The 23,552-nt window shown below is 42.5% G+C and overlaps 1 protein-coding gene across 3 annotated transcripts in view; it reads left to right on the top strand.

Annotated features, from left to right (window-relative positions):
- The window catches only part of Ikbkb (inhibitor of nuclear factor kappa B kinase subunit beta), a 58,079-nt gene extending 36,596 nt beyond the window's left edge, over positions 1–21,483 (top strand). For 2 of the 3 annotated variants that reach the window (XM_070016078.1, XM_070016079.1), the window contains 13 exons: positions 1,085–1,214; positions 1,591–1,785; positions 2,423–2,537; positions 5,932–6,055; positions 6,605–6,756; positions 6,973–7,034; positions 8,310–8,419; positions 9,875–9,924; positions 10,022–10,121; positions 10,307–10,454; positions 13,750–13,877; positions 17,720–17,810; positions 19,042–21,483. In XM_070016078.1, coding sequence (XP_069872179.1) covers positions 1,085–1,214; positions 1,591–1,785; positions 2,423–2,537; positions 5,932–6,055; positions 6,605–6,756; positions 6,973–7,034; positions 8,310–8,419; positions 9,875–9,924; positions 10,022–10,121; positions 10,307–10,454; positions 13,750–13,877; positions 17,720–17,810; positions 19,042–19,107 — 1,471 coding nt within the window. In that variant the 3' untranslated portion in view covers positions 19,108–21,483. Of the gene's footprint in view, positions 1–1,084; positions 1,215–1,590; positions 1,786–2,422; positions 2,538–5,931; positions 6,056–6,604; positions 6,757–6,972; positions 7,070–8,296; positions 8,420–9,874; positions 9,925–10,021; positions 10,122–10,306; positions 10,455–13,749; positions 13,878–17,719; positions 17,811–19,041 lie in introns of all 3 variants that reach the window. The other variant, XM_070016077.1, reaches the window with a different exon arrangement.
- The last annotated feature ends 2,069 nt before the right edge of the window (positions 21,484–23,552 follow it).

Raw genomic sequence — 23,552 nt, 5'->3', positions numbered from 1 at the left:
AATCTGTAGTTCAAAGGGCATTACAGTCTAGTCTAGTCTTAGAGCCAGAATATAAGCACGATTATCAGGGGGGAAAAAAAACCTATGTAAGTTACATAAGCTACATTTATTTTAAGTAAGCCACACTGGTCACCACTGCCATGATTATCAGAGGATAGGAAGGGTATTGTGTACATTACAGCTTGGAGGAATGACTATGCTCAGGAGCCTTTCTTCTCTGTTCCCCTCTCCTCTCTCCTTCCCCTCCCTTCTCCTTTCTTCTTTTTGTTGGTCATGGGGTTTGAACTCAGGGCCTGGGAGCTGTCCCTGAGCTCTTTTGCTCAGGCTACCCTTCTACCACTTCTGGTTTTCTTGTGGCTAATTGGAGATAAGATCTCAAGGACTTTCCTGCCCATGTTGCCTTTGAACCTCAATCCTCAGATCTCAGCCTTCTGAGTAGCTAGAATTACAGGTGTGAGATACTGGTGCCAGGTATGAGGTTTTCTTTTGAGAAAATGGAGAGATGGGCAGGACATGGACCAATGAAGAATATTGAGGAAGCTCAAAGGGGAGAAACAGGAGTGAGCAGAGACATATAGGAGAGGCAGTGAGTTGCTGGGAGAGTCAATAAGTTGCTCGGTTGGCCTCAGAAGATTCCAGTGCATCCTGGAGGCAGCTCTAGGGGCCAGGAAGACTTTAAATTTTGTCTTGTATCCTCATGCTATGCTCTTGAGAGGTGTATTATCAAATCCTGGAGCATAGATCCAGATTATGTGAGGATTACCTGCAGGAAGGGTCAGCCTACAAAATGCCCTTCCTCTTCCTTCCTTCTCCTTCCCTTTTCCTCCCTTTTCTTTTCTTTCTTGGGTCAAACCCAAGGCCTCTAGCTGGGTAGACGGCTCTGTACATTTCGTACACAATTCAATAATTGTGAGGCTGAGAAAATAAACATCCCAGTAGTTAAATTGAATGGAAATGTTCGCACTTTTTTTCTCACGTGAAATACTTTCATTTGTTAGCTGCCACCTATGTGTGTTACAGTGAGATGCACATGGGCAGCTTGATCATGGCTCATGTGTTTTCTATACTCTTCTGCTTTTCTCAGCGTACTGGCCGAGCGACTAGAGAAGTGGCTGCAGCTGATGCTCATGTGGCACCCCAGACAAAGGGGCACAGACCCCCAGTATGGGCCCAATGGCTGTTTTAAGGCCCTGGATAACATCTTAAACTTGAAGGTGAGAGTCAAGCCAGAGTAGCTCTGAGGTAACAGCTGGGGTCCCCTATGGGACACAGTTGTTATAAGGAAGAAGTGCCCAGGACAAAGCAAGTCATTGGCTCAGTGGGGGAAATTTAGGCTCTTATGAGTCTTTCTACAAAGTAAGAGAATAAAATGTAAGAGTTGATTGATGTTGGCTTCCACTACCAGGAAATTGAAGACTAGAACACCTGGAACATGGCACCCAGCCTCCCTCCATTGAGCTAGGCCTTTCTTTATGGGACTTGGAAGCAACCAACATTTAGGAGCTTTGGGAGTAGTGAAGGAGTGGAATGTCTTGGCAGATATATGGCATTTCTGTTAAGACCGATTTTTCACAGTAAAATCTGTTGCAGCTGGTTCATATCTTGAACATGGTCACAGGCACCATTTATACTTATCCTGTGACAGAAGATGAGAGCCTGCAGAGCTTAAAGGCCAGAATCCAGGAAGACACAGGAATCCTGGAGAAGGATCAAGAGCTGCTGCAAGAGGCAGGTCTGGCATTGATCCCTGACAAGCCTGCCATCCAGTGTATTTCAGATGGCAAGGTAAGCCCCTGGCTTCTTACAGACCACACTGTTTTCCCCTGACTGCCTCCTAGGAAACAACTTCTCAGATTGCTAATCTGTAGTGTTAAGCGGTCTGTTAATTACACAGTTCAGGAAGCTGCTTGTTTCTTTAAGCTGTGGTGTGAGACTCCTGTGGGGTTTCCTGGAGACATGTCACGTCACTGCCAGACCATTTGTTGATTTTTTTTTTTTTTTTTGCATTTATTGCCAAAATTCAGTTTTACTCTTCTGGTCACCCAAAGCTACTCATGATGGATATCTGCATGTGCAGACTTGTGTTGGACACCTTTGTTGGCTACAGCAACTTGAGATAGGTCCCTACCCTAAAGAGCTTACAGAGTAACTTACGGAAATAGAGCTGCATGCAAGCAGTAGTCATTGAACAAGAAAGTGAATGCTGAACTTCAGAACTGCGCAGGAAGGACTGTCAGAATAAAGTAGAATACTTTAGTAGAATCTGTTGATAAGCAATACAGGAACAAGAAAAAGAATGCCTAGCGCCTGTGGGCTGAATATGATATTCTTGGACCACGGGGAGAGCTCAGAAACCACTCATGATTAGTTGGAAAAGGGGGAGGGGAACATCAGATCTCACTCTATTCTTGTCCCTTCGCAGCTGAATGAGGGTCGCACATTGGACATGGATCTTGTTTTTCTCTTTGACAACAGTAAAATTACCTATGAGACACAAATCTCTCCACGGCCACAACCAGAATGTGTCAGCTGTATCCGTAAGAACATTTATTTAAGCAATGATCAGTTGTAATTCTGGGGACAAAGTGGGAAGAAGTGATACGAAGCCAGGGAGAGGGCTACTAAGGGGAAAGTTGTTTACTGGTCCTCAGGGAACGAGAAGCTCATGAAAAAACGTATCAAGAAGGCTGGGAATGTGGTTTAGTGGTAGAGTGCTTGCCTAGCATGCATGAAGCCCTAGGTTTGATTCCTCAGTACCACATAAACAGAAAAATACAGAAGTGGTGCTGTGGCTCAAGTGGTAGAGTGCAAGTCTTGAGCACAAAGAGGCTCAAGGACAATGCCCAAGCCCTAAGTTCAAGTTCAGTCCCCGGGATGAGCCAAAAACAAACAAAACCACATCAAGGGGATTATTGGTGAATTCAGCCTCAAACTAGAGATTTAGGTAGGGGACAAAGAATACTGCCTACTAGCCATTTTATTTATTTTTAGATTTGTACTTATATTTTTATAGTTAATGTTTAAATTATACCCTCAAAAGATACAAAATATTGAATATATGATGAAAAATAAGCCACCTTCTGTTTCATACTTGCCAACCAGTGAGTTTCCCTTCCAGGAAAACTGCTATTCTCAGATTCTTGGTCATCCTTGTCTGCAGGATTATTTTTTCCCCAAGTAAATGATAGCATTAAATACATATTCTTCTTTACCTATCTTTTCCCCTATACAGATATTACCCTTTACTAGTATGGATATGTGTGGAGCTGACTTATTTTTAATGGCTCTTTGATATTCCTCTGCTTGAATGTTTGATGGACTTTTTTCCATTGGTTTGTATTAAATTGTTGAAGGAGTTTTATCATGACATTTCCATACATATATATTCTCTGATCATATTCACTTCTTACCTTTTTATACCTCTTTCCTCCTTCCTCCTTTCCTTCTACTTCTACATCTCTAATAGTCTCCTTTTTACTTTTTATAACTTCAGTTGTTTTGCTTTCCCCTTGGCTTCCACAAATGAGAGAAAAATGTGATATTTGTCTTTGTGAGTCTGGCTTAGTTCGATTAACATGATCTCCAGTTCACCCATTTCCCAGCAAATGACATAATTGCATTCTTTTTAATGGCTGAGTAAAACTTGATTTTATATATATATATAAATATATATATATAACACATTCTCCATCTGTTGATGGGTACAAAGGCTAATTCTTTAACTAGTTTATTATGAATAGTGCTGTGATAAATGTGGATACTGCTTCTTTCTGTAGCAAGCTGACTTTGACTTCCTTGGGTATAAACCCAAAAATGGTATGACTGTATCATACAGGAGTTCTATTTTTAATTTTTGTGTGTGTGTTGGGGCTGGTACTAGGTGTTGAACTTAAGACCTTGAGCTTGCTAGGCAAATGCATTCTACCACTTGAGTCATATCTCAGTGCTTTTTGTTTTAGTTTATTGTTCACATAGTATCTTGCACTTTTTCCTTGACCAGACTTAGACGATAATTCTCATACAGTGGCCTTCTGAGTACTTGGAATTTACATGCGCGTGTCACCTAGCCTGGCTTTTTTATTTTTTCCCCAGAGCTGAGGACCGAACTCAGGGCCTTGCACTCGCCAGGCAAGTGCTCTTCCATTGAGCTAAATACCCAACCCCATCTGGCTTTTTTTTGATATGGTGTCTTACTTTTCTATCCCCGCCATGGGCTGGCCTCATCAAACCACATTCTCTCCTCTTTCTTTCTCCTGAGTAGCTAGCACGTTACCCTCTAGTTTTAACTTTTGAGGAACTTCTATCTATACTGATAGGCAATAGAGTAATTTGTAATCAAGTGTGAATAACAAGTGTGTGTGTGTGTGTGTGTGTGTGTGTGTGTGTGTGTGTGTGTGTGTGTGTGTGTGTGTGTGTGTGTGTGTGTGTGTGTGTGTGTGTGTGTGTGTGTGTGTGTGTGTGTGTATGCACGTGTTCACTGGTCGTGGGGGTTGAACTCAAGACCTGGGTGCTGTCCCTGAGGTTTTTTTTGCTCAAGGCTACTGCTCTGCCACTTGAGCCACAGCTCCACATCCAGCTTTTTTGTTGGTTAATTGGAGATAGGAGTTTCACAAACTTTTCCTGCGTAATCTATCTTTGAACTGTGGTCCTCAGATCTCAGCCACCTGTCAAGCTAAATGTAGTTCTGAGTTGCATTTTGTTGATGACTAAGAATGTTGAACTTTTTTTTTCATGTATTTATTGACAGTTTGAAAAGGGTCTGTTCATTTGCCCATTTAGTGATTGGATTATTACTCTCATATTTAATTTTTTAAAGTTACTCGTTTATTCTAGATATTGGTCACCTGTCAGATGGTAAAGATAGTTTCCCTATATTTGATTTGTTGCTTTTGTTGTTTAAGAGCTTTTATATATACAGTGAAATCCCATTTGTCAGTTCTTGCTCCTGAAATACTGGAGTTCTATTCAGAAAATCTTTGCTTATGCCTGTAACTTGGAGTATTTCTCCTATTGTTTTCCTTTACTAGATTAAAAACAAGTTTGACATTAAAGGCTTTTATTTCTTTTTTTTGGGGGGGGGGGGTCCAGTCGTGAGGCCTGAACTCTGGGCCTGGGTGCTGTCCCTCAGCTCTTCAGCTCAAGGCCAGCACTCTACCACTTGAGCCACAGCGCCACTTCCGGCTTTTTTCTTTTTGCTTATGTGGTGCTGAGGAATCGAATCCAGGGCCTCAGGCATGCAAGGCAAGCACTCTACCACTGAGCTACCTTCCCAGCCCAAAGGCTTTTATTTCTTTTTAGTTAGTTTTTGTACAAAAAGTCTCACAGCCTTTCCTGTCCAGGCTGGCTTGGAACAGTGATTCTCAACCTCCTGAGTAGGCTAGGTTTACAGTCATGCCAACAACTTTTAGTCTCTCTGTTTCTCTGTTTTTTTCATCTATCCTGTCACCCCTTTCATAATTCCTGATGCTCTTCTTCTCTTTGGAATACAATCTTTTCAATGAAGAAAGTTTTGATGATGAAACTTCTCTCTCTCCCCTGCACACAATTTATACTTAAACAGATTAAGTACCCAAGGTCTCAGCAATCTCCAGACTTCTTGCTTTCTTAAGCATCTCCAGTAGCACTGGTTGACATTTCTTTTGTAGAAAGCCTCATACAACTTTAATTGTTGTGAGCATAAGTATTTCTATTAAAAAATAAATGGGCTTCCTCTATACATGTCAATAAATGGTTTGGAAAAATGTTTCTTCAGATCAAATTAATAAACCATTTACTAACCATCTGACACATGATTATACTGTTAGTGGGGCACACTAACAGTATACCCAGAAAGTTACACAGCAGTACAATGGCTATATATTATATTGCAAAACAGGATGTGGTTTCTTGTAGAACAGTTATTCTCTGACAATTGCACATCTCTGTTTCCAGTTCAGGAGCCAAAGAGGAGCCTCTCTTTCTTCCAGCTGAGAAAAGTGTGGGGCCAGGTCTGGCACTGCATCCAAACCCTGAAGGAGGACTGTAACCGGCTTCAGCAGGGACAGCGAGCTGCCATGTACTGTGCCAGACAGTTTTTTCACTTAATTTAAATTTTTTTGGTCTCTTTAGCTCCAGGGAGGTGGTTGAGGCAGGGATCCAGAAGCAACTATGACTGAGACTGGTTTAGAAGGGCGGGAAGTGGTGTGTGGGCTTGTTGAAGGATGGCTCTTTTGGACCTGATGGGAGACTGTGGTGAGCACTTGAGGCAGAAGTGTAAAACTTAAGAGCTGACCTGGCTTAGCTGTGCACAGAATTTGGAGCTCAGAGAAGCTTACTACAGTTTGGGTTGGTAGAACTCCCGAGGTACATGAGATTTGCAAATATTTTCCATGGTTATGGTGAACTTAGATAATTGGCTTTGCTAATTCCAGTTTTGTGTAGAACCTCATACATTGCTAGAGGTTAGAAAATTGCCCTTATAGTTATAAGTGGCCGCTTTAATAATAGTGGTGACTTTTAGCATAGCAAGGACCTCCCTTGGCATTGGAAGGATTTTATTATAGTGTAGGAAATAGAATTGGATCCTGAAGGTGCTCCAAGGTTCTGTTTCTTGTGGTCCCTGCAGGATGAATCTCCTTCGGAATAACAGTTGCCTTTCCAAAATGAAGAATTCCATGGCCTCCATGGCTCAGCAGCTCAAAGCTAAGTTGGATTTCTTTAAAACCAGTATCCAGATTGACCTGGAGAAGTACAGAGAGCAAACTGAGTTTGGGATCAGTGAGTGTATTCTGCAATAAGTTATAGAGTCCCTTCCTTTCTCTCTTCCTCTCCTTCCCTCACTCTTTAGCCCCTTCCCTCCCTCCCTTTCTTCCTTTCCTTTCTTTTCTGAAGGTTTTTTTTTTGTCATTTTATAATAGAATGTTCATTTCTGTTTTGATTTTGTGGTGTTTTTGTTCTGTTTTTAATTTTTTTCTTCTTATTTTTTCCCCCCAGCATCAGATAAACTGCTGCTGGCCTGGAAGGAAATGGAACAGGCTGTGGAGCTCCGTGGGCGGGTAGGAGATGCATCTTATGTTTCTGTACTTTTGGAGTAGGTGAAATTTTGTTCTATCATTTTCATTTTTTTCCCAATCAAATATTGTATTGCTCTTTTATGTCAAAATTTAAATTTTCCTTGACATGCTCTTTGACTTTAATCATACTTAATGGGCAGAAACTGAGAGTAACCAGTACAAGGAGCTCTACGTTGTTGTTGGGGAAAAGCCCAGACTTTTTGCTTTCAGGAAAGACTTATTGTCAAAGTTTTGTCTAGTTTTTTTGGGACATAAATTCCATTTGAAATAAAAGATAGGCAGAAAGTTTCAGCATACTAAATCAGGTACCACTGAGAAACTGTAATCATGGAATCAAGGGAAGTCAATGTGATTAAGTGAATCGTGCACAAATTCAAGGCCCAGCTTCCAAGGTTTTTTCCACCATCCTCCCAGTGTACTTGGGCAAGAACCTGCACCTCTGTGACTTAATATCTGTTTATGAATTAGCCCTGATGGAGTTTATGCATGCTTAAAGGTAGACCACCATGACAGTTCTGAATTTAATTATGGGAAGGGGCTGTGCTTGTCTCTCATTCATCATCTCTGACATAGAGCAGAATCTGGACCTCCCCACACAGGTGGCACTGGGAGGAACAAGTTAAGAGAAAACAAAGTAATGTGCATTGGGCATATTCTCTGTGCCAGGCATTCCACGTGTGCTTACTTGATTTAATCCTTGGCAGTCCTATTGAAAGTCTGTTTTATAGTAGAAAAAAACTGCACCTCGTTAAAGAAGTGCTCATGAGTTTCACAGCTAGAGAGTGGTAGATGTAGCATCTAAACTCAGGAGGTCCTTCTGATTCCAAAGGACATATTCCATCTAGCTAGTCAGTTGAGAGACCGGTGAGTTTGGAGAATCTTTCCCTGCCTGTCCTGGCCAATCTCACCCTTGATGTTCTTCAAAAAAGCTAAAGGAGGCCGGGTGTTGGTGGCTCATGCCTATAATCCTAGCTACTCAGGAGGCTGAGATCTGAGGATCATGGTTCAAAGCCAGCCTGGGCAGGAAAGTCTGTGAGACTCTTATCTCCAATAACCCACCAGAAAACCAGAAGTGGCACAGTGGCTCAAGTGGTAGAGCACTAGCCTTGACCTGAAACACTAAGGGACAGCACCCCGGGACTGGCAAAAAAAAAAAAAGCCAAGGGGACAGCACCTAAACCTGAGTTCAAGCACTTGATACCAGCACACACACATTCTTCTTACCTCAGTTGACATTAGCACAGTTTTTTTCATCAGGAGAATGATGTGAAGCATTTGGTGGAACGAATGATGGCACTGCAAACGGACATTGTGGACTTACAAAGGAGCCCAATGGGCCGGAAGCAGGGGGGCACACTGGATGACTTGTGAGTACCACCCAGCAGTGGCCATTTGTTTTTTTTCTCCAGTGCACCAACACAGTGGTAGAGTTTAGAATAGACTCAGGAAGCCCCATGGGACTGTCCTGTAGAACATGTCTCTGGTAAACCATCTCGACGCATTCCAGGCCAAATCACCGAAACTGCACCCTTGTGTTGAAATCTACTAGTGGCAAGAAAAACTTTTCTCCCTCACTGATATGTGTAGATCCCTTTAGCTATTGCCCATTAGAAGAGTGTGTAGTCTGTGTTGAAAAACAAACTTTACAATTTGTGTGGGGGAGGGAGGGCAGGGAGTGTAGTTGTGGAGGTGGTGGGGAAGGGATGGTAGGGGAAAAACAAAGGAAGAGGCAACAATGCTTGATAAGAAATGCACTCATTACCTTGCTCATGTAACTGTAACCCCTCTGTACAGTATTTTCACAATAAAAAACTTATTTTTTAAAAAAAGAGTGTGTAGTATGTAAAGGCTATGAAATGCAAGTGGCCTTTACTGTTCTATCAGACATCACTGCTGCTCCAGTCCATCCTCACCCAGGCATGGCTCAAAGAGCAGGAAGTAGAAAAGAGAGTGAAGAGCTTGGCAAGTCTATGTATTGAACCTGGACATGGTTCATGTAAATCTTTGTCAAATGCTTGACATTGATTTTGGCTCCAGAAGGGGATGAGGTTTCTGGGCACACCCATCCTAGCTGGAGAAAATAAATGTAGCCCCTGGAGCAAGCAGGATTTGTTTATTGATGGCTTTGCCCTTTTGGGTACCAAGTGTTCTCTGATGCTTATACTAAGACTTTAGGATGGGAAATTAGAAACATCAAAAATCTGATTTCCTCTATATGTCCTCTGATTCTTCCTCTTTTTCCTTTTCCTTTTCCTCCTCTTTCTTATTATTCTTCCTCTTTCTTATTATTCTCATTACCATTATTAAATCTTTCCATGTAGCCCAGACTGGCCTTCAACTCACAAATCCCCTGATTCAGCCTCCTGCATGCTAGGATTACAGGCATGTGCCATCACTCCTGCCTGTAATTCTTTAATCTTTCATTCTCTTCCAGTTTTCAAATGGAGCCTTCTTTTAAGATTGTTGCCAGCCTCACCTGTATTAGGGAATGGCAGGAGTTTACATCTGCCCCTGGGCTCACATCTGCCCCTGTTTAGGCCCTAGAATTAATTTTTGCAGAAGCCAAGTGGGGAATTCAGGATTGAGCAGATCCTGCTTTCTTGAAACTTTGCTCTCATTAAACAGGAGGTGTTTGAATTTTGAGAAGGCTGATCATTTGTTTACTAAAGATATCACCAGAAATAGTTTCTTCTTATCAAGAAATTCATATCATCAGTCTTGTGTCTGGAAGTCAGTGATTCTACTGGCAAGAATTAGCAGAACATCTCTGTAGATAGGCTTGTTTAAAGCTAAATATAAGTACTGTTGCTTGTGTGTTTTAGAGAGGAACAAGCAAGGGAGCTCTACAGGAGACTTAGGGAGAAGCCAAGAGGTAGGTGGGTTTGGCTGCCCCATCCCTTACCATCTCATTTCTGGGGTACTGGCACTCTGCCAGCCCCCTGGAACAACTGTTCCCCTCTTCTATCCAGACCAGCGGACAGATGGTGACAGTCAAGAAATGGTACGGCTCCTCCTTCAGGCAATTCAAAGCTTTGAGAAGAAAGTGCGAGTGATTTACACACAGCTCAGGTATGACTGTTTCCTACTCCATGGAGGATGGAGGTACCAGCTGGACATGGGGAAGTATCTCCTTTACTCTCCTCTAGTTTGCTCAGCTGCTCAGAAAAATGTAACAGCTGCGGATGGCTGAAGAGCAATACTGTGTTCCCACTGCACCAGAACCCACTGGGGTCTGTCATGTTTGTTCTTCACAGCAAAACTGTGGTTTGCAAGCAGAAGGCATTGGAATTGCTGCCCAAGGTGGAAGAGGTGGTTAGTCTAATGAATGAGGATGAGAAGACGGTTGTCCGGCTTCAGGAAAAGCGGCAGAAGGAGCTCTGGAACCTTCTGAAGATCGCATGTGTGAGTGTGCTTTTTCCTCTCATGGGGAATTACAGTCTTCCAGCAAGCCAGTCAGCCACTGTTCTACTGTCACTTCCCTTTGACATGGAATGGGCAGGGAGTGAAGAGCTAGGTAGAGTGGTTGGAGGAAGGTCTTGTACTAGGGTTTTTATTTATCCACAGTTGCTAATTACTGAAACTGACTGGTTCCAAGTAGCAGAAATCTTCCTCTCAGTGCTCCAGAGGCCAGAAGTTAAAATTTCAGGTGTCAACTTGGTGCCAGTGGCTCATGCCTGAACTCCTAGTTACTCAGAAGGCTGAGACCTAGAGAATCTTAATTTGAAGCAAACCTGGATAAGAAATTCCAAGAAGACTCCAATTAGCCAGCAAGAAGCTGGGTGCTAGTGGTTTATGTCTGTAATCCTAACTACTCAGAAGTCTGATATCTGAGGATTGTGGTTCAGAGATAGTCCATGCAGGAAAGTCCATGAGCCTCTTACCTCCAGTTAACCACCAAAAAGCTAGAAATGGACACAGCCCTGAGCAAAAAAGCTATAGGACAGTGCCTTGGCTTTGAGTTTGTGCCCTAGTACCAGTATACACATGTATGCACACATACACACACAATGGCATATTGGAGACATGGCTCAAGAGGTAAAGTGCCAGCAGGAATGTGAGGCCCTGATTTCAGGCCTTGGCGCTCTCTCTCTCTCTCTCTCTCTCTCTCTCTCTCTCTCTCTCTCTCTCTCTCTCTCTGTTTTTCTCTTTTTCTTTCTCTTCCCCTCTCTCCTCTCTCTCTTTTTCTCTTCCCCCCTCCTTTCTCTCTCTTTTCCCCCCCTTCTCCCCATCCCCCCCCACATGCATATAAGCACACACATATACAAATCCAGATGTCAGGCTGGGCATAGTGGCACATTCTTGCAGTCCTAGCACTGGAAAGGCTGAGGCAAGAGTATTGTGAATCCAAGGCCAGCCTGAGCTATATACAAAGTTGGAGACCAACCTAGATAAGACCTTGTATCTAACAAGCCAACAAAAAGATTGACAACAAAAAGTGTTGGCAGGATGGTACCCCCTCTGACAGCTTCAGGGTGAACGCTCCTCGGCTTCTTCTAGCTTTAGGAACTTAAAGCCTTTTTTAGCATATGGCTGCCTCATTCTCATCTGCCTCTTCCTTCTCTCATGATCTCAACAATCTCTCAATCCATATGTCTTGTAAGAACACATAGAGGGTTATAGGAACTGAGCATGTGTTTCAGTAGTCTAAAAGGTACAGGAACTGAGCATTATCTCAGTAGTCTCAAATGTGCAAAGCCTTCAGTTCTGTTTCCAGCATCATGTTACATACTTTTAATCTTATCCTTTGGAAGTCTTAAGGCTAGAGGATAATGAGCTCAGAAGCCCAACCTAGGCTGTATGGTGAGATGCTGTCTCAAAAAAAAAATAAAAAAAGAGTAGGAAGGAAAAGCAGGTAAGCAGATAGGAGCTAATAGAGGATCAGAATACAAAGATGGTGTTTTGTAAAGATCCTGGAGATTGGGTCATGCCTGTAAGACAAGCAAGAGGAGGCAGAGCACAGGAGATTTGTATCAGAGAAAAAGGGACAGTTGATGATCAGGATCCATCAAAAGCATCAGTTCTGGATTTTCCAAGAAGGAAGAGGTATTTCTTCCTATAAGAAAGAAGGAACAGAAGAGAGAAGAGGTGATGAGCTGTGAGATCCAAGAGGAGAGAAGTTGGGGTATGTACGTCTGATCAGCCACCTGCATTCATTGAATGCTGACTGTATGCCAGTATGTGAAAACTTGGGCATGTAAGAACAATCTAGAACATGAAGCCATAGCAAGTGAGAATGGTGATGTGAATGCAGGCAAGGACCACCAGCTTCTGTCTTGGAGGTGGGGGAGCAACCATAAAGGCTTCTGAAGAATAAAGAGGAGTTAGGTAGGGGTTTTGTGGCAATGAAGACATTCCAAAACCAAGACATTGCTTTTTCTGAGCCTGTGAGGCCCTAAAGAATATGGTGCAGCCGGGCGCTGGTGGCTCACGCCTGTAATCCTAGCTACTCAGGAGGCTGAGATCTGAGGATCACAGTTCAAAGCCAGCCCGGGCAGGAGAGACCGTGAGACTCCTATCTCCAATAAACCACCAGAAAACCGGAAGTGGCGCTGTAGCTCAAGTGGTAGAGCGCTCGCCTTGAGCTGAAGAGCTGAGGGACAGCGCCCAGGCCCAGAGTTCAAGCCCCACGACCGACCAAAAAAAAAAAAAGAATATGGTGCAGTCTGGATGGGAGTAATAGCAGAAGGGTAACACCCAGGGAGACCTGGAGAGTGGCCAGAGCTATCTGATGCAGGCCTCTCTCGTTTTTCACACTTTTCACAGTGTAAGAGGGAACAGAGTTCAATGTTCCCGTTCACATCAAAGGAACTTAAGTGTGGAAATGATACTATCCCATTCAGATTTTAGGAAAATCCCTGGTGGCAACTGGAAACAGGATGTGACACTTTGGTAGACCTCAGCATTGAGAGCAGTTGGGGCTGGAATCTGTCCTGTGGTTACTGATAGGGAGTTTGGGGAGCAAAGCTCTCTGATCGTGTGGGAACCAGTCAGCAGGAATGAATGACCTGCCACCCTCAAAGGCTAGGCAGAAATCTAGGCTGTGGATGGCATATATCTATAGACAAGTGATTGGTAGGAGCACAACAGGTGGGCAAAAAACTGCAAAACAGAACTGCTTGAAAGACAAATGTGGACCTTAATCTAGCCAGAGAAGAGAATATGAAACTAGAAACATCGCTAGCCTGAGGGCCAACCAGGGCTACAGGGCACACAGAAAAGTGGCTGCAACTATTGTCTATGGGCTGCAAGTATAAAAAAGTGCAGTAAGTTAATGGAGCCAATAACAGAGCATCAGTCTGGGTAGTGGACTTGTTCTAGCATATTTTGGTATCTCCTCATTTCTACCACAGTCCTAACCTAACCTCTTCATGTGTCTCAATCTCCTACTTGGAAAAGGGTTAAGACACATTCCTTTTCTTTCCCTGTAACAGTTTGTTAGGGAATCAAATGGATGAAAGGAAGCCTTCAAAGACAGGCTCTCCAGTCTCCCCATACCTTTTGATACTGAAACACTTTAGAGGCTAAGTGTAAAGTTCCAGCTCTTGTCACATTACCAGTAGATATATGTCAATATATGTCAGTTGGTGGTTTCTAGAAAAAACTCTGGTGACTTTTGGACAGTTAGAAAATACAGTGGCATAAATGCAGAATTCATTTTATCACTGGGCTCCAAAATTTTCTTGGTTTGTTCCTTTAGAGCAAAGTCCGAGGTCCTGTCAGTGGAAGCCCAGATAGCATCAGTACTTCTCGAGTCAGTCACTCTGGTCAGCTAATGTCCCAGCCTTCCTCTGCCTGTGACAGTTTACCTGAGCCAAACAAGAAAAGGTAAGTCATGGTGACAATGCCAAGTATAACATTTAAGGGAGCATATGGAGACCTTGGGGATAAAGATGTATGTTTATTACCAGTGTTCATTACTTCAGCATCTGATAAGGGATTTTTTTTGTGTATGTATTTGTGCTGGTACTGGGGTTTAAACTATAGACTGTTCACATGTGCTTAGCTTTTCGATTAAGGCTGGTGTTCTACCACTTGAACCACCACTCTCAGATTTATCTTCCTGGGCTGGCTTTGAACAGCAGTTCTTAGATCTCAACCTCCTGCATGAGTAGCTAGTAGTAGCTAGTATTAATAGGCATGGGGTGCCAGTGCGACTGAAGATTTCCTTCTATTTGTTATATATATATGCCAGACCCTTTGGACACAAAATTGATATATATTTTGTTCTCATAGTCCCTTGTCACTTGCTGTAACTAGCTAGTTTCCTTGTCTGATGGTTGGATTAATTGCTTAGTGAGAATATTGAAAGTGCTAGTCGGTCCATGCTGCTTTTTTTTTTTTTCATGCTGTTTTTTAGTCTTAACAATCATTTCTGTTCTTCAAAACCTATTTCCTTTTCCTACCATCTTCCTCATACCTGAGTTCTTGGCCTACTCCCTTCTGCTTACATCCACCTGGAGTTACTAATCTACTGTTTCTCCTCCTAATCCTCTCTTCCTCTCCTGTTCATCTCTTTTCTTCCCTTCTATTACGTGAGTCACTGCGACAGAGGTATTGATGGACTAGTAGGGCTTCCTGTTTTGTCTGTTACTGCTGCTGCTCACTCGATCTTCTATATTGACCAAGAAGTTTCTTGATTAGTCACTAAAAGTAGCTTTTCACTTCACTGTAGATCAAGTCTGAACTTATTCAGGCATTTGTCCCCACTTCAGTGTGGGTCTTAGATCCAATGTCAACTTACAAACCACTTGTACTAATTCAACTTGTAAAGCCTTAACCAGACAAGCAGCAGCAGCAGCAGCAGAGATACAGGTTCTTGGGCCTCTTTAGAGCCCTAAATCAAGGTGATTCCCAGAAGTCCTCCAGCTGGCTCTGCTGTACACTGTTAGGGAGGACCTAACAGTTACTGCCTCATGCCTCCGATGTCTTTTACAATTGTGCACACTGCTTCCCTCTGCCAGTTCCCAGTCACTAGAGATAGTTAAAAGCGGTCCCTGTCTACACTCTTTAGGTATACAAAAGAGATTGATAATGGCCTACCATTGGAGGGTAACCAGGGCAGGGGGTAAACCATAAAGGTTTCTTTTCACATGATAGTAATGTTCAAAAACTAGGCATAGTAATGATTGTCCAACTCTGTCCATATATTCTACGTGCAATTGTATACATTGAGCAGGCAAAAATTTTTTTTTGGTCGGTCCTGGGTCTTGAACTCTGGGCTTGGGCCCTGTCCTTGCACTCTTCAGCTTGAGCCACTTGAGCCACGGTTGCCACTTCCGGTTTTCTAGTGGTTTATTGGAGGTAAGAGGCTCACAGACTTTCCTGCCCAGGCTGGCTTTGAACCGTGATCCTCAGATCTCAGCCTCCTGAGTAGCTAGGATTACAGGCATGAGCCACCGGTGCCCAGATAAACAGGCAAATTTTATGGTATGTAAATTGTATTGTAATAAAGGTGTTCTGAAAACTTTTTTTGGTGGTGGTAGTACTGAGGTTTGAACTGAGCCTCACACCGCAGACATGTTACCATCTGACTCACACCTCCACACCTTTTTTCTGTAGTTATTTTTCAGACAAGATTTCACATGTTTGCCTAGAGCCAGGCTCAGACCTTGATCCTCCTACCTGTACTTCCCATATAGCTTGGATTGCAGATGCGTATCACCATGCCCTATTTGTTGATATGTGTCTTGCTAACTTTTTGAATGGGCTAGTATTGAGTAATGATCCTCCTGATCTCTACTTCCTGCATAGCTGTGTATAGTGACATGTACTATCACACTCAGTTTAGGAATATCCTATTCTTGATCTTAGGGAGTTTGTAGGCTACTTTAGATTTAATTGTACATGATGTTAAAGTCTTAATTATATCCCTCACCTCTTGTTAGCTCTTGGAGGACAATAACTTAGTTATATGCTTCTCTCAGTGCCCTGACTGCACCTTTAGTCTAGCTAGGAGCCCATAGACTAAGTAGAGCAAAAACATGCTCTGAGTTCCTTCTCATTTAAAAAGTCACATTTACAAGGTGAAAGTCGCAGAATACTATTATGCTGTCCTTGGCAATTTCTTTTCTTTCTTTCTTTATCTCTCTCTCTGTCTCTCTTTTTTTGTGAGCACTGTTCCTGAACTTCTTTGCTCAAGGCTAGTACACTACCACTTAAACCACAGTTCCACTTCTTTTTGGTGGTTAATAATAGATAAAGAGTCTCATTGGCTTTCCTGCTTCAAATCATGATCCTCAGTCCCAGTTGCCTGAGTAGCCAAGATTACAGGCATAAGCCACCAGCGTTTCACTGGCATTTTCTTCTACAAAGTCACAGAACTGAAGGTAGGAAACGTGTTAGACTCTCCCATTGATAATATTAATGATAGCCCATTCATGATAGGAAACAGACATGTATTACTACAAAAAAGAAAGATACCAGATTAGATTATGTATGCTTCCAGAACTTTACACTTTAGTACAGACAAAGGAACTATGGAAACCTTGTGGATTGTTTGGTCCTTTTTATTTCTTTCTAGTTTAAAAATTGGATATTAAAAACCTGGCACCAATGTCTCACACTTGTAAATATAGCTGCTCAGATCCAAAGCCACTCTGGGCAGATAAATCCAAATGACCATTATCCCTAATCAACAGAAATCTGGCAGTGGATGTGTGGCTCAGTGGTAGAGCAGCAGGCTAAGTGAAAAGCTAAATAAGAGTTTGAGGCCCCTGATTCAAGTTCTAGAACCAGTACACACACATACATACACACACACACTAAATACATAAATAAAACAGAAAACATCTTTATACTTGGCAGTTTAGAGAGAATTAATTTCAGTATCTTGTAATTCAAAAGGGGGCATTTTGCTTATGCATATTAAACACAGTTCTATGTGCTATTTCATATTTTAAGCAATACTGTTGATACTTGAATTTGAGCAGTTGAAAAGTACTTAACCAAAAGAATAAATACTCCATGAGGAGTCAGACATTCAGGATCAAAATGCATGTTATTTCGTGCATACAGGCTCAGGCCTGTAATCCTAGCTACTTAAGAGGCTGAGATCTGAGGATTACAGTTCAAAGCCAGCCCAAGCAAGAACCTCTGTGAGACTCTTATCTCCAATATACCACCAGAAAACCAGAAGTGGCACTGTGGCTCAAGTGGTAGAGCTTGAGCCAGCCTTGAGCTGAAGAGCTGAGGGACAGTGCCCAGGCCCAGAGTTCAAGCCTCACAACCAACCAAAATATAATAATAATAAGGGCTAGGTACTAGTGGCTCACTTCTGTAATCCTAGCTTCTCAGGAGACAGAGATCTCAGGATTGTAGTTCAAAGCCAACCTTGGCACAAAAGTCTGTGAGACTCATCTCCGGTGAACTTCTAAACAGTTGGAAGTGGCTCAAGTGGCAGAGTGCTAGCCTTTACTTTAGCCAAAAACCTTAGGAATAGCACCAGGCTCAAGCCCCAGGACTGGCACATGCACATACACACACACACACACACACACACACACACACATACACACACACACACACACATACACGCTCTCCCATACATATATACATGTATGTGTATATATATATGTATAATTAAAGCTCTTTAGTATATTTGAAAGCAGTAGTATTAGCACTGGTATGATACTAATGTCCTTTTTTAATAATTTTATCATTGTCTTTAGTGAAGAACTGGTAGCTGAAGCACATACTCTCTGTGCCCAACTAGAAAATGCCATGCAGAACACCGTGAAGGCGCAGGACCAGAGTTTTATGGTAACAGACCCTTGGGATTCCAGCTGTGCTGTCCTTTCTTTCTGCAGAAAAAGAAAAGAAAATGGAAAAGCAATATAGTGTTAAGCTCAGTTTTGTAGATATTATGATTTTAGTGCATTTATAAATATTCATAAATTACTATTTTTATTTATTTTTGGGGGGGGAGGTCCGGTAGTGGGGCCTGAACTCTGGGCCTGGGCGCTGTCCCTCAGGTCTTCAGCTCAAGGCTAGCACTCTACCACTTGAGCCACAGCGCCACTTCCAGCTTTTTTCTTTTTGCTTATGTGGTGCTGAGGAATCGAACCCAGGGCCTCAGGCATGCAAGGCAAGCACTCTACCACTGAGCCATCTTCCCAGCCCCTATATTCTTAAAAGTATATTGTGTGCATTATCTTATTTAATCTTTGTGAGACTTAAATCCTGATGAGAAGGCAAAAGCAGTAGTATTCCTGGTAGGCTCTTCCCCACCTGAACTGTGGGTACCATTGCTGAGTGTGTGTTGGGCACTGTATTGGATGGAGTTGGTTGTGATCCTGTACTTCAAAGACTCAGAGCTTAGCAGTCACTAGAGCAGCACTAGTAACAGGAAAGTGGAGGAAGAAAACCTAGCCAGAAATGGGTATGTAAAAGTAAGTTTAAATTGCTAAGAGGATCCTAAGTTGTTCGTTTAAATGTTTAAATGGCATTTTTCTGCAAATAGAATACTGTGCTAGCTGACCTCCTGACTTCTAACTTTGGTGAAAAGGCAGAGGGCACTGCTGCCACTTCCAGTCATCTCTGGTTATGTGTGGGAACTGTCCATTCTCTATTGTTTTCTTTCTGTTACTGTCTGATCATCTCACTGTGTAATCAAACTTACACCATAGGAAGAGGAAGTCTCACCAGAGCAATTCTGCGGAGGTTAGAATCTGTAGTTGATCGATACCACTTGCAAAATCTGTAGTTGATCGATACCACTTGCCTTACTTGAGCGTGTACAGAAATGCTGTGAGCCACAAGTAGTACAAAAAATGGCTTTCAAGTTTCCCAGTCACAGAATTCCAGGTATTCTGAATCCAACTAATAGAAACACCCTGCATGGTTTTGAGTATGTATTTCACTCTGCTCAAGGGTGCCTCGATGCAATTAAATGGGTTTAAATTGACTTTTCAAGTATGCTGGTTGCTTCCTGCAAAGACAATCTGAGTTGCATGGTAGCTGCTGAACTTTTAATATACCTGTTGACTTTCAGAGTCTAGACTGGAGCTGGTTACAGATGGAGGATGAAGACCAGAGTGGCATGGAACAGGCCTTGTGACTGGGGTTGTCCAGTGGCTGCTGTTATGATGGTGTCCCGCTGATCCTCACCTAAGTGGAGAGCTCACTCCCCATGCAGCTGTGATGCTCACCCTGGACCATAGGTGTGGCCCTCAGCAGATGTTGCTAGTCCTTATCCGCCCTTGGCAAGACTCCACTGAGGCCCAGCAGATGCCGATGCCAGCTGTGAGTCTTCATGGAAACAGAGCCTCAGCAGTTGAATTCTCTTCTGTGAAAAAAAGTGCTCAGAGTACTGTTTGCCACATAGACTACTGGATTGATGTCTCACTTGAATGTTTCTGGACAATGTCTGCACAGCACTTGTAGCCTGCCTGTCCTCTCCTGACCTCTTTAGATCTCCAGAGAAGCCTTGATACACCTGTCTTCTCTCACCTAATGGCCAGGGTTTCATCTGGATTCATCCTCCTAAATAGACATTTTAATCATAGGTTTGGCATGGCTTCCTCCTCTTGCCCTTTTCTCATTTCACCGCTGCTAAATTGTGTGTTGACTTACCATGCTGGTGGCCATTTAGCAATGTTTAGATATGTTTTGGTGGTGCCAAGCTCCCCAGTGACTCTGGTCCTGTCAACCACAGAGTGACTCCCCAAAGCCAGAGTGGAATAGAAGCTACTTATATTTGAGATCCAAAGATTACCTGGAAGTCATATATCATGGAGGGAAAAAAAGCCAGAAAATGTGTCTATCAACTCAACTTCTGACCTCCTGACCACTTTAAACAGAGTAATCCCGTCAAGTGTGTGTATGTGTGTGTGTGTGTGTGTGTGTGTGTGTGTGTGTGTGTGTGTGTGTGTGTGTGTGTGTGTGTGTGTGTGTGTGTGTGGTATAGGATGGGGTATTCAGCAGAGTAATCCCGTCAAATACGTACGTACGTATGTGGGGGGGGGGCGGGTATAGGATGGGGTATTCCTGCCTCTCCTGTCAGCTAACAGTATTATTAAATCAATTTATCTTAAAAATAGTTTCTATGTTTTGTAACGTGACATGAACATGTATTCTGGGTTCCATAGTCTATTTCTACAATAGCCAATATAATGGAAGACTTTGCAAAATTGAATAGTGCCTGGATGACTATAATTACTTCCAACATTCTACAAAACTTTAGATACATGTATAAGCATATATGTTTATATATTATAGGATACACACATAGGTAACAAAAAAGCTCAAGTAGGGAGTTTTATAGAAGAAATCTGATCTGAAGCCAACAAATTTCAGAGTGGTTGCCATGGAGACGACATGAGGCATCAAGTAAGTTTGGGAAATGTTTCACGTTTTAATTGCTTCTTAGATATTTACACTGTATACACTGAAAAGCTTTATATTAAAAAAACTGGCCTAACTTTATATAAATTCTTAAGTCACTGTACAGATCCAATGTCATTTTACCATATAACTCTTCCATGCTTTATGAGAAAGAATGGTTTTAGAATCCCTGGAGTGGACACAAGTGGAAACAAGACCTTAAAGACTGCGGTGGGGTTAGATTGGGGAAGGAGTGAATGCTGGACTGAGATAGAGGGCTGTGAACTTCTGTTATAGTCATTTGAGAATCCGCAGGAGAGTTTTGAGTAAGAAAATGACATTACCAAACAGCTTAGAAGATTGTGCTGAACTATTCTAATTGATTGGCAAAGTGAAAAGTCAAGAATTGGGGCTCTGAGCTGGATGCCGGTGGCTCACATCTAATCCTAGCTACTCAGGAGGCTGAAATCTGAGGATCGTGGTTCAAAGCCAGCCCGGGCAGGAAAGTCCATGAGACTCTTATCTCCAGTAAACCACTAGAAAGCCAGAAGTGGCACTGTGGCTCAAGCAGAAGGGCACTCGCCTTGAGCTGAAGAACACAAGGACAGCACCCAAGCCCAGAATTCAAGTCCCACGACTAACCAAAAAGGAAAAAAAACAGAATTGGGGATCTTTCTTCTTAATATAAATAACTAGAGTTAAAATAATTGGAATTGGGAGCCGGGCACTGATGGCTCATGCCTGTAATCCTACCTATTCAGGAGGCTGAGATCTGATGATTGAGGTTTGAAGCAGCCCAGACAGGAAAATCTGTTAGCCTCTTAATCTTCAGCGAATCACAAGAAAAGCTGGAAGTTGGGCTGTGGCTAGCCTTGAGAGAAAAAAAGCTCAGGGACAATGCCTGGGGATAAGCCCCTCGACAGTGCACGCGTGCCTGCACACACACATGCACATATGTACATACATCACTGTATGTACAGTCATGCCTGCACACACATGCATACACACACAATATTTGGAAATGGGTCTTTCATGACTCATGTTTTCTGCCTGGGGAGCAGGAAATGTTTCTGTTTCTACTTTAACCCTGATATACTAAAATAAATCCTTTCTAAAATTTGCCTCTTGTGAGACTTTTTCTTTTTCCCCAATGAGAATTCCTGAAATGCTTTTCCTAAGTAGTTCTGAAAACTGAGAAGCTTTGGGAACCCCTCATTCTCATGTGACAGAAATAGGTTAGTATATGCCAGAAGTTGAATTTTATATGGTATAAGAAAGAAAGCATTTAGCTTTAGAATGTTTTTGTCTCTAAATATCTATTTTTTAAAAAGTGGATGCTGGTGGGTCACATCTGTAGTCCTAGCTACCCAGAAGGTTGAGATCTGATTATTGAAGTTTGAATCCAGCTCAGGCAGATAAATCCATAAGGTTCTATCTCCAAATAACCAGCAAAAAAGCTGGGTTGGAGACATGGATCCAGTGGTAGAGTACCAGCTGTTAACAAAAAAGCCAAGCAAGAATATGAGGCTCTGAGTTCAAGCCCTAGTGCTGGTGTATGTGTATGCGTACACATGCACACACAAAGTTCTTTTGGAAGTAGAGATGTGGCTCAAGTGGTAGAGCAGGCCAGCCTTAAGTTCAAGCTCCAGTGCTGTTAAAAAAAAAAGTTACTACAGTTTAAAGGTTCTAGTCTATTGTCTGACTAGCTCAATTGCTTTCGGTCAGTGGTGAAACAGCACATATTGGAAGAAGTGTGGGTAGAGCAAAACTGCTTGCTTCATGGCTGGACTACAAGGAGAGGAAGAGGAAGTGACTGTGGTTTTAAAATTCCCTCTCAAAGACACACTCCCAGGGACCTAAAGACCTCCCACTAACCCCCCTCCCCCAACTTCCACTACCTCCAAAGTGCCTCCTTGGAGATCAGGCTCCCAACACTTTTAAATTCTAAAGTGTAGCATTGATCTGTGGGTCTCTTGTCTACCAAGAACCACCTATTGTTTTCCTTTCTGTGCTCTCTGGCCATAGTTTCTTAGTCTCCCTTCTTCTACAATGCTTTCTACTATCCCTCTTCCTAACATAGTCTCCCTTCTTCTACAATGCTTTCTACTATCCCTCTTCCTAACAAAGACTTACCTTGTATAGTACTGCTACAGAGATTCCACTAAAAGAAAATTGGAGAATGTCACTAGTCTACTGAAAATTTCCTACTAACTCTGACCCAGAACTAAAAGTGCAGTTTCCATAGCCAGGCATACATTTGTGCTTACTTTGACTTATAGCCAGGCATACATTTGTGCTTACTTTGACTTATAACCCCATCTTCTAATTACTTCAGGGAAGTGTTGATTTCCTGTGTTCAACCTGCCTTTTCCTTATAGAAAGTTTTCATGCTTTTACCTAATATCTTGTATAACCCTTGCTTATCCTCACTGATACCACTTCCTGTTTTTCTGACTAGTTCCACATCATCAATCTGATCTGTATAAACTAGCTAGATTTATTGGAGTTCTTTTTTTTCTTTTTCAACCTAAACTAGTCTCACTCTCAGGGACTTAATGCTGCTTCAGAGTTGTAAATGCCACATATATAATGATAATTTCACATTTACACCTCTACTTCAGAACTGCTCCCTAACCCCAGAATTATATACCCAATGGTTTCTATTGCCAATTGGATATAATAGGTATCACAGGTTCGAAAAGTAAATTAATGACTTTTCCCCTATTCTTTTCAGTCTTCCCAGCTTCACACCTGGTAGCATCATTCTGGTGCCTCAACTAAACACTCAGACTCAGCTCTGACTTTTCTCTCATACTCTCCATCCAAATCATCAGTGAGTCTTACTGGTTCAGCCTCAGAAACAATCCTACCCTGGCCCTAGCCATCACTATCTGTCCTCTGTATTATTTCAATAACCTCCTTGCTTGTCTCCACACTTGTGCTGTTGTTATTGCTTCCCTATATCAGCCAGGTAATTACCTTGAAAATTAGGTTACCTGCTCAAAACCTCCTAAGGATTTCCCCCTCACTAGGAGTAAAATTCAAGGATGGAACAGTGGGATACTCTCAGGCACCACATCTCTGCCACATTTCTGTCACATGGCTGCATATGTCTGATATTTTATGCCAGTCTCTCCTTGCTCACTCTTCAATGTCCATGCTGCCTTCCCTGATAATCCT

Source organism: Dipodomys merriami, unplaced genomic scaffold, assembly GCF_024711535.1.
Source record: "Dipodomys merriami isolate MVZ:Mamm:240054 unplaced genomic scaffold, mDipMer1.0.p SCAF_12, whole genome shotgun sequence".
Lineage (NCBI taxonomy): Eukaryota > Metazoa > Chordata > Mammalia > Rodentia > Heteromyidae > Dipodomys > Dipodomys merriami.
This window is presented reverse-complemented; position numbering and strand designations above follow the sequence as displayed.